We start from the raw sequence: 11,814 nt of genomic DNA, 5'->3' as shown, positions 1-11,814 counted from the left end.
AAGAAAGGTGTGATATTAAAGACAAAGATGTTAACCAACCATTATTTTTGACACACATCAGTTATGGTAATTATTCTCACTGCAGTTCCATAATTGTTGATGATAATTGGTTGTGGCACATATGTTTTGGACACTTGAATTTTGCAAGTATCAAATCCTTACAAATAGGGACCAACTATTCAAGTTCCAGACCAAATTTGTCAGACTTTATTATGGGAAAGAAGCATAGAGATCCATTTCCTACAAGGAAGCCGTGGAGAGCCAAAGAAGCACTTGAGCTTGTGCATTCAGACTTATGCTATGTGGAGGTTCCATCTAATGGGGTTAACAAATACTTCATTACTTTCATTGATGATTTCAGTAGAAAGGCATTGGTTTATTTCTTGAAGGAAAAGTCTGATGCATGTGAAGTACTCAAGAATTTTGGGGCATATGTTTAAAAGTAAAGTGGTCATTCTATAAAACTTTAAGAACTGATAGAGGTATTAAATATATTGTTTGTGATGATTACCTGAGAAAGCATGGAATTAAGCATCGGTTGATGGCTAGGTATACTCCTCAATAAAATGGAGTAGTAGAAAGGAAAAATAGAACTATCATGGATATGGTGAGATGTAACACCCCCATTGCATAGCCTGGTAGATTTCACTGTTCCGGTGACCGGTGTCGGTCCGGACAATTAATGGGATTAGGGCCACACTTAAGACAATTTGAGAAGCCATAAACACAAATAATTAGTAATGTTTAATTAGTTAACTATAAATAAGAAAAACAGAACATAAGAGGTTAAATGTGCCGAGAGTCACAGCGATGAGTGACCTCCTCGGGAATGATCAAGTCGTTTAAACTCAAATTTCAACCGTAAAAAGTGACGCGGTCCTTAGGACCCTTATGAACACAGTGGAAAAGAGAAAATCATGAAAAAGAACTGTTAAGCCACCAAATAATTAGGTCGGAGCCGGAAGAAATATGGAATTATTTGCAAACCGGATGAACCGCGAGGCGATTTGGTCAATTGACCCGAGTCGACTCGACCTAATCACAAATAAAATCGGAGAAAAGAAAATTTTGAAATCTAGAATTAAATTAAAGAACGAATAGAAAAAAATAAATAGAAAAAAAAAAGAAAAAGAAAAGAAAGAAGTTAGAAAAGTCAAAGATGATGTCATAAAAGATTAATTAAGTTATTTTATTAATTTGGGAATTTTGGTCTTCAAAAATGGATAAAAATAAAAATTCAAAAACATTTTTTTTGCTTCTTCTTTTGCTTTTCCCGTAGCTCTCTCCTCTCCCTCTCTTCTTATGTTGTTCCACCATTTTTAAGCAAGAAAAGCTTGGAATTCTTGGTTCCTTTCCATAAATCCTCTAAATCCCAACCTAGAAATTTTATTTACCAACCATAATAACTCTCATAAGGACTTCTTTAAAGCTTGTTATTACTACTTAAGAAGGAGATTTCAAGAAGAAAGAAGAGCAAAGGTTAGGGTTTTGAAGCTTTAAGTGAGGTTAGTATATCAAACTCTTTATTTTTCCATTTAAATGCATGTTTAGGTAATTAAGTGAGCTTAGAACTTGATTTAAATGAAACAAATATGGGAGAGGGACCAAACTGAAATTTGGGCAGCTTGATAGGAGTATGATTTACATGAAATTGATGCATTAGAATGAGTTTAAAAGCTTTGATTAGTTGAATGGTTAAGGTTAAGTGCACTAGTTATGGTTAAATGCAAGAGTTAGTGAGTTTAGGGTTTCAATGCAAGGGTTTATGAATCAGAAATTGGAGAAATGCATAAATGGCATATTTGACCTATTGTGAAATGAAATAATGATCAATTAGGACCAAATAAATTGTATGGGAATGGTGGAAAATTTAGCTAAATTCGTAGGTCAATGGTCATCTTCTGGCAGCATGACCAAACCCACTGAAGGACCAAAACTCAAATTTTACAAGCCTAATGGATATGCCACCAATTGGAGATGAAAATAGACATAAAAGAGCACAACTTTCATTAAGGAACCATGACCAAAAACTGACTAAAACTTGGTGAAACAATTGACCAAAGTGAGTTGATAGCAGGCTGCCCTGCACCAAACTGACCAAATGAACAGTAACTGTTCATTTGGTCATAACTCGAGCTAGGTAGGTCAAATTGACCTAAAATTTTACCAGCAATTAGATATGATATAGACCTAAAACTTTCATGAAGAACACCAACCCAAATTAGGCCATTAACTCATTCAAATCATTGAGCAAAGTTAAAATTACTGTACTGAAACTCTGCAGAATTTTCAGTGGAGCAGCAATGTTTGGATGGCTATAACTCTCTATAGAAAACTCGGATTTAGGCGATTCTTGAATCGATGGAAACCTAAGACATAGTAGAACATTTCATCTGAAGAAAGTTAGACCAAATTATGAACTTAACTTGATCAAATTACTGACCAAAGTTGGACCAAAAATCTGCCAGCACCTAAATTGCAGTATGAGCGATTGCACGTGAGCGATAAACTTATTTTGGCCATAACTTGAGCTACAAAACTCCGATTGAGGTGATCCAAAAATGAGAATACACTTTAGACAATAAGGAACATTTTCTATGAAGGAAGTTTTGTCAAATTCCAATAGTAGATCGACCAATGGAATAGTGCAACTTCGGAGCACAAAACCAAAAATTGGCAATTTGCCAAAATGACCTATGCTTTGAAAAAGTGACCAAAACCAACAAGTTTAATGAACAAAATGTGGTATGTGGGTGAAGTTGAAGTTCCCATACCTATTAATCCTTAGAAAGTCAATTATTTGACTTGAATAGTGCAGTGAATAGTAACCCGAAACACAAAATTTCGAGAACGTCGAATTTAACACGTTAGAGCTAAGTAAATGCGAAGTTAAAATTTATTTTGGGATTTATGTTAAGTTCTAGTACTGAAACATTGTAAAATTTTGTGTTTCAGTTGAAAAGAATATCGGGAAGGAACCCGAGGAAGCAGTCGAGGCTAAGGGACGACTACTTGAGGTTTGTGCACAATAAACCCTATTTAAGCATTTTACTCTTGAAAAATTGATTTAGCATGCATTATGAACATATGAACTTTTGTGTTGCCACCTTGTGATCAAATTATAACTTTGGAAATTGATTTGATTTTTGTATGCAATATTTGAATGAAATGTTTGAAATGGATTTTATGTTCACACTTAGCATGACAGTATCACATTTCCTCCTCCATTTATGGGGTTGAGATCGTTTATTTTCCTCCCTCTCTGGCTTGCCAGTTGAGGTTGTAGATCGGATGAGTACTCATTAGCTAGCTAGCCACCTCCCTCATTGGTTTCGATTAATGGGGTTGAGATTGCTTTGTCGTGGTGTACAACACGGCATTGATCGGAAATTTTGTGTCATGGCTTAAGTTGTGTACGACTTTGGCAACACTGTGTTTACGCAATTGTTTGACTAAACTGTTGTTTAATATATTATTTGACAAAATAAGTTGTTATGAGCTTTGATATTTGTGAAATGTGATTGTGAAGTATTCAAATTATGTTTCATTAATAAATGATTTATGTATCGCATTTTAAAGTTTTATTGTGCACCACTGAGTATGTTTATACTCAGCGATAGTTTAATTTACTGTCGCAGATAAGAGCAAGGAAAAAGCAGAGTGAGTCACTCGAGTTGAAGATCACATCAAGCTTTTGTACGGGTATTGTTTTATACCCTTATGGTTATTTTGATGTAAATCAGTAATGTCATAAGTATCAATGTAAATTGAGCAGTTGTAAATAAATTGTAATAATATTATTTTGGGTTTGTTTCTGTAAATTTAATATTTGTAAACATGAATTTTCTACTTTATGTTTTGTAAATGAAGATATTAAATACTTTGAGATGAGAAATCTTGATTTGTATTGTGAAATTATTTGAAGTGCCTTGATTGAGTTGATTTGAGAATTATTGGTGGTTGGGAGTTGTGAAATATGTTTGGAAGTGCTTTTTTACAGGTATTTGAAGAACTGGTTTCTCAAAATACAGAGGGAACTCTGTCAAAATTTTTATAAAATTTGCGGCAAAATTTAAATGCACAAAAATTTTTACTAGTCCTTAAGCTTTGAATAAATGGTTTTTAATTCCTACCAAAATGCTCACCACTTCCAAAATGTAAGAAAATTGTTTTAAAATCCCTTGTAGGGTACTTAATGAGTTATCGGTAGGTGAAGTTCGGTAGTTCATTAAGTATTCTACGGGATCATGTTATGCCTTACGGAGGGGTAAGGTGTGACATGTTTTAGTGGTATCAGAGCATGATTTTGCAATAAATTTTGACTATGCATGTGAATATTTCTCTGATAAGTACAACTGCTCAAGTGTCTTTAATTGATACATATGACGTATTTACATCATAAATATGCACTAACGAGGTCAACCTCCTTGTGTTTGATCTCGAAGTAGAAAATTGTGAAAAAGCGGAATGAAAGGAGGAGATCATTCCGAAGAACAATGCTGAGGCCGAGGTTCAAGGAAGCCCCAGACCTGCAATGTGAGTGGGTCACCACTCCGCTCTCTGCAAAGACCAGCTTTCTGCTCAATTTATGCAGATGGCTGCCTTCTTTCAAAGAAATGGAGGGTAATGTGCCGCCCCAAGCTCGGATGCCAATACTGTAGCCCAACCACATTTCTCGGCTCGGTATGAAAAATTGATGAAATTTGGGGCCACGAGTTTAAAGGCCTTTGTGGATCCACCGAGGCGAGCAGTGGTTGTAAAGAATGGAACGAGTTTTCAGGAAGCTACAGTGTACAGAGGAATTGAAGTTTGAGTATTCTGTTTCCTTATTGCAAGGGGATGCGTTTGAATGGTGGAAGACCATCCCCCATAGCCTGGTTGAGCCACTGTCTTGACACAGTCGGACTTCTTGAGGAGTTCAGAAATGGGTTCCGATGCATATGTGGACATGAAGTTGCAAGAATTTACGAGTTTGAAACAAGGGAACCGAATCAGAGCGAATATGAGAGAGATTTTTCAAGACTAAGCCACTATGCTGGAAGCTTAGTCTCCACCCCCAGAGACAGATGCAAGAGGTTTGAGTCCGGGCTAAGGCAGAATTTGAGAATTCAAGTTGTGGGTTTCAGACATCGAATTTTCTTGAATTGATCTCACAAGCCTTGGAATTAGAAAGGATAGAATCTGAAGGCGGTGAAGAAGGGTTCACAAGAGAAAGAGAAAAGCAAAAGATTCTTGAACAAACATCCGAAGTGGTTGCAGGAAGAGGAAAGCAGCTTTGGGGATCTAGCTCCGTAGAGGCAGAGGCGATTTTTCGGCCAAAGACCACCCTGCAGTGTCACAGACCAGGCACCCCGAGGATCTCTATCGGTCCGGCAGTGTGAAACGTGTGGTAGAACACATGGTGGGGTTTGTTTCAAGGCTACTGGTGCATGTTTTAACTGTGGAGGAAGCGGACATTTCGCTAAGGATTGCACTAGTCCGCGCCGGTCTGGATCTTTTACTACATCTGAAGGATCAGCTCAAGTCTCTGCACCCAGAGGGTCACAGTCAGCTGCTAGAGGCAGAGGCAGAGGTAGGGGTCCTGGTAACACCCCTGGAAGTCAGAGCACTGTTAACCAGCCAGCATCCAGTGGCGCACCAGTTAGAGTATATACCATGCGTCAAAGGGAAGAGGCTGAAACATCAGATGTTGTAGCTGGTAATTTCTCCATCCTTGACAAAGATGTGCATGTGTTATTTGATCCTGGCTCCACACATTCGTATGTTAGTGCTAGTGTGATGTGTTCTACTACTATTCCGTGTGTACCAATGGACTATGATGTGTTAGTAACTAGTCCATTAGGCCAGGAGGTCAGGGTAAATAGGCTGTATAGAGACTGTCCTTTGGTGATCCAAGGACACACTTTTTTGTCTGATTTAATTGAAATGCCCTTCAGAGATTATGACATTATCTTGGGCATGGATTGGTTAGCCAGGCATCACGCCATGATTGATCAGTAGGCGAAGACTGTCACTTTTGGTCTCTCTCAGTATGGTGATGTAGTAATACATGGGGAGAGACAGTTATTGCCTTCAAATATCATTTCAGCTGCACTGGCCAGAAAAATGATTAAAAAACGGTGTGAGGCGTACTTGGCACATGTGATAGACACCCAAGTGGGGAGTCCAGCATTGGAGGACATTCCTACTGTATGTGACTTTCCGGATGTATTTCCTGAAGAATTGCCAGGATTACCTCCAGAAAGAGATGTGCAGTTTGAAATTGATGTTATGCCTGGTGTGGACCCAATCTCCATAACGCCATACAGAATGGCACCAGCAGAACTAAAAGAATTGAAAGTGCAGTTGCAAGAGTTGCTTGATAAGGGCTTCATTCGCCCTAGTGTGTCACCTTGGGGAGCGCCAGTATTATTTGTAAAGAAGAAGGATGGCACTCTCCGGTTATACATTGACTATCGGATTGAATAAGGTGACAATAAAACGATATCCATTGCCCGTATTGATGATTTATTTGATCAGTTGAGGGGTGCAGCTGTATTCTCCAAAATTGACCTGAGATCAGGTTATTATCAGCTGAAAGTACAAGAGCAGAGTATTTCTAAAACTGCCTTTAGAACCCGCTATGGCCATTATGAATTCCTAGTCATGCCATTCGGGTTAACCAATGCTCCGGCTGCTTTTATGGATCTGATGAACACTATTTTCAGACCATACCTCGACCAATTTGTGGTGGTATTTATCGATGATATATTAGTCTATTCGAGGAATGCAGAAGAGCATGATAGACATCTGCGGATTGTACTGCAAACTTTGAGGGAGAAAGCACTATATGCCACATTGTCGAAGTGAGAATTTTGGCTGAAGGAGATATACTTTTATGTTCATGTAGTGTCAGAAGATGGAATTAAGGAAGATACTAGCAAGATTGAAGCTGTCATTAATTGGAAGCCACCGAAATGTCACGTAGATTCGCAGTTAAGTTAGCTGGATACTACCGTTGATTTGTGAAGGGATTTTCCATGTTGGCATCTCCATTAACCAAGCTGCTTAGAAAAGATGTGAAATTTCAGTGGACGGACAAATGCCAGCAAAGCTTTAATGAATTGAAGAGATGTTTGACAGAGGCTCCAGTCCTGACTTTACCTACTCCGGGTAAAGAGTACACAGTTTATAGCGATGCTTCTCACAATGGGTTAGGTTGTGTGTTGATGCAAGATCGAAATGTTATTGCCTATGCATCACGCCAGCTAAAAACGCAAGAGAGGAATTATCCAACACAGGACTTGGAGCTTGCTATTGTGTTTGCTCTTAAGATCCGAGACATTATTTGTATGGGGAGAAGTGTTACATTTACAGATCATAAGAGTTTGAAGTATTTGGGCACCCGAGAAGAGTTGAATTTGAGACAGAGGAGATGGTTAGAATTGATAAAGACTATGATTGTCCGATAGACTATCACCGAGGAAAGCTAATGTTGTGGTGGACGCCTAAGTCGCAAGACTATGGCAAGTCTACGGGTTACTCCTTTGTCTTTGGTACATGAGTTGAGGTTATTACATGCCAGTTTAGAGATTAATGATGATGGGCAGGCAGCAGTTGCATGGCATGTACAGCCAGTGTTAATTGATCAGATCAGAATGGCTGCTCAGAATGATGCAAGGTATCGGTCGTTGGAAGAAGTCCGGCAGGGCAAGAAACCAGAGTTCTCAATCAGAGATGATGGTTTACTGCTACACCAAGGTAGAATGTGTGTTCCTAATGATGTTGATTTGAGGCAGATCATTTTGAAGGAAGCACATGAGTCTCCTTTGCCATGCACCACAGTGGTACAAAAATGTATAGAGGGCTAAAGGAGCATTCTTGGTGGATAGGTATGAAGAGAGATGTGGCAGAGTTGGTGTCCAAATGTCTAACTTGTCAGCAAGTAAAGGCAGAGCATCAAGTACCCACTGGATTGTGACATCCGCTACCAGTGCCGGAATGGAAATGGGAAAGAATAACAATGGATTTTGTGATGGGACTTCCGAGGACACAGAAGAGTCATGATGCAGTTTGGGTCATTGTTGACAGACTAACCAAGTCTGCTCATTTTCTGCCGATCAATGGACTACGATTTTGGACAGTTGGCCAGGTTGTACATCGATGAGAGTGTGAGATTGCATGGAGTGCCAGTATCTATCGTATCAGACAGAGATCCTAGGTTCACTTCTAAATTCTGGGGTAGTCTTCAGAGAGCCCTAGGAACTAGATTGAACTTCAGATCGCATTCCATCCACGCATGGATGGCGATCCGAGAGGGTAATTCAGATCTTGGAGGATATGCTAACGGCTTATGTGATTGAGTTGGAGGGCAGTTGGGATACACACTTGCCTTTGATTGAGTTTGCTTACAACAACAGCTACCAATCAAGCATTGGGATGCCTCCATATGAAGCTTTGTATGGCAGAAAATGTAGAACCCCGTTGTGTTGGGATGACGTGGGTGAAAGAAAGATGATCGGACCCAAAATTGTTCAACAGACTGAAGAGAAAATCAGGGTGATCAGAGATCGACTTAAAGTCGCATCAGGCGTCAAAAGTCCTATGTTGATTTAAAAGAAGGGACATTGAGTATGCGATGGGTGAGAAAGTTTTCCTCAAGGTTTCTCCTTGGAAGAGGAATATGAGATTCGGCAGAAAGGGAAAACTAAGTCCTCGTTTTATCGGGCCATATGAGGTTCTGGAAAGAGTGGGTCCTTTGGCATATCGGTTGGCACTACCTCCAGAGTTGGAGAAGATACATAATGTCTTCCATGTGTCCATGTTGAGGAGATACCGATCAGACCCATCTCATGTACTACCAGTAGAAGAAATAGAAGTGAATCCAGACCTCACATATGAAGAAGAACCCATAAAGATTCTGGCTTATGAGGTGAAGCAGCTACGAAATAAGCAGATACCGTTGGTAAAAGTCTTTGTGGAACCATCATTTGGGCCAAGAAGCTACTTGGGAGCGAGAGCAGGATATGAGGAGACAACACCCACACTATTCAGAGATTGATACTGTAAAATTTGAGACGAAATTTATTTAAGGGGAGAATTGTAACACCCCATTGCATAGCACGGTAGATTTCATCATTCCGATGACGGTGTCGGTCGGACAATTAATGGGATTAGGGCCACACTTAAGACAATTTGAGAAGCCATAAACACAAATAATTAGTAATATTTAATTAGTTAACTATAAATAAGAAAAACAGAACATAAGAGGTTAAGCGTGCGAGAGTCACCGATGAGTGACCTCCTCGGGAACAAGCTGAAAGTCGTTTTAAACTCAAATTTGAACCGTAAAAAGTAATGACTGCGGTCCTTAGGACCCTTATGAACACAATGGAAAAGAGAAAATCATGAAAAAGAAGCATTAAGCCGGTCAAATAATTAGGTCGAAGCGGAAGAAATATGGAATTATTTGCAAACCGGATGAGCATGAGGCGATTTGGTCAATTAACCCGAGTGACTCGACCTAATCACAAATAAAATCGGAGAAAAGAAAATTTGAATCGAGAATTAAATTAAAGAACGAATAGAAAAACATAAATAGAAAATAAAAGAAAAGAAAAGAAAGAAGTTAGAAAAGTCAAAGATGATGTCATAAAAGATTAATTAAGTTATTTTATTAATTTGGGAATTTTGGTCTTCAAAAATGGATAAAAATAAAAATTCAAAAACATTTTTTTTGCTTCTTCTTTTGCTTTTCCCGTAGCTCTCTCCTCTCCCTCTCTTCTTATGTTGTTCCACCATTTTTAAGCAAGAAAAGCTTGGAATTCTTGGTTCCTTTCCATAAATCCTCTAAATCCCAACCTAGAAATTTTATTTACCAACCATAATAACTCTCATAAGGACTTCTTTAAAGCTTGTTATTACTACTTAAGAAGGAGATTTCAAGAAGAAAGAAGAGCAAAGGTTAGGGTTTTGAAGCTTTAAGTGAGGTTAGTATATCAAACTCTTTATTTTTCCATTTAAATGCATGTTTAGGTAATTAAGTGAGCTTAGAACTTGATTTAAATGAAACAAATATGGGAGAGGGACCAAACTGAAATTTGGGCAGCTTGATAGGAGTATGATTTACATGAAATTGATGCATTAGAATGAGTTTAAAAGCTTTGATTAGTTGAATGGTTAAGGTTAAGTGCACTAGTTATGGTTAAATGCAAGAGTTAGTGAGTTTAGGGTTTCAATGCAAGGGTTTATGAATCAGAAATTGGAGAAATGCATAAATGGCATATTTGACCTATTGTGAAATGAAATAATGATCAATTAGGACCAAATAAATTGTATGGGAATGGTGGAAAATTTAGCTAAATTCGTAGGTCAATGGTCATGCTGGCAGCAAGACCAAACCCACTTTGAAGTAACAAAACTCAAAATTTACAAGCCTAATGGATATGCCACCAATTGGAGATGAAAATAGACATAAAAGAGCACAACTTTCATTAAGGAACCATGACCAAAAACTGACTAAAACTTGGTGAAACAATTGACCAAAGTGAGTTGATAGCAGGCTGCCCTGCACCAAACTGACCAAATGAACAGTAACTGTTCATTTGGTCATAACTCGAGCTAGGTAGGTCAAATTGACCTGAAATTTTACCAGCAATTAGATATGATATAGACCTAAAACTTTCATGAAGAACACCAGCCCAAATTAGGCCATTAACTCATTCAAATCATTGAGCAAAGTTAAAATTACTGTACTGAAACTCTGCAGAATTTTCAGTGGAGCAGCAATGTTTGGATGGCTATAACTCTCTATAGAAAACTCGGATTTAGGCGATTCTTGAATCGATGGAAACCTAAGACATAGTAGAACATTTCATCTGAAGAAAGTTAGACCAAATTATGAACTTAACTTGATCAAATTACTGACCAAAGTTGGACCAAAAATCTGCCAGCACCTAAATTGCAGTATGAGCGATTGCGTGAACAGTAAACTTATTTTGGCCATAACTTTAGCTACAAAACTCCGATTGAGGTGATCCAAAAATGAGAATACACTTTAGACAATAAGGAACATTTTATATGAAGGAAGTTTTGTCAAATTCCAATAGTAGATCGACCAATGGAATAGTGCAACTTCGGAGCACAAAACCGAAAATTGGCAATTTGCCAAAATGACCTATGCTTTGAAAAAGTGACCAAAACCAACAAGTTTAATGAACAAAATGTGGTATGTGGGTGAAGTTGAAGTTCCCATACCTATTAATCCTTAGAAAGTCAATTATTTGACTTGAATAGTGCAGTGAATAGTAACCCGAAACACAAAATTTCGAGAACGTCGAATTTAACACGTTAGAGCTAAGTAAATACGAAGTTAAAATTTATTTTGGGATTTATGTTAAGTTCTAGTACTGAAACATTGTAAAATTTTGTGTTTCAGTTGAAAAGAATATCGGGAAGGAACCCGAGGAAACGAGTCGAGGCTAAGGGACGACTCGCTTGAGGTTTGTGCACAATAAACCCTATTTAAGCATTTTACTCTTGAAAAATTGATTTAGCATGCATTATGAACATATGAACTTTTGTGTTGCCACCTTGTGATCAAATTATAACTTTGGAAATTGATTTGATTTTTGTATGCAATATTTGAATGAAATGTTTGAAATGGATTTTATGTTCACACTTAGCATGACAGTATCACATTTCCTCCTCCATTTATGGGGTTGAGATCGTTTATTTTCCTCCTCTCGGCTTGCGATTGAGGTTGTAGATCGGATGAGTACTCATTAGCTAGCTAGCCACCTCCCTCATTGGTTTCGATTAATGGGGTTGAGATTG

The 11,814-nt window shown here is 38.2% G+C and overlaps 1 protein-coding gene across 1 annotated transcript; it reads left to right on the top strand.

Moving 5' to 3' along the window:
• Nucleotides 1–212: 212 nt before the first annotated feature.
• Nucleotides 213–11,478, top strand: LOC131183433 (uncharacterized). The gene is made up of 3 exons (XM_058154202.1): nucleotides 213–410; nucleotides 5,347–5,698; nucleotides 11,417–11,478. Exons 1-3 carry the CDS (start codon nucleotides 213–215, stop codon nucleotides 11,461–11,463), a joined length of 597 nt encoding a protein of 198 aa, XP_058010185.1. The 3' UTR covers nucleotides 11,464–11,478.
• The last annotated feature ends 336 nt before the right edge of the window (nucleotides 11,479–11,814 follow it).

This window comes from Hevea brasiliensis, chromosome 1 (assembly GCF_030052815.1).
Source record: "Hevea brasiliensis isolate MT/VB/25A 57/8 chromosome 1, ASM3005281v1, whole genome shotgun sequence".
NCBI lineage: Eukaryota > Viridiplantae > Streptophyta > Magnoliopsida > Malpighiales > Euphorbiaceae > Hevea > Hevea brasiliensis.
Note: the sequence above shows the minus strand (reverse complement) of the source record. Positions and strands in the feature narration are given on the sequence as shown.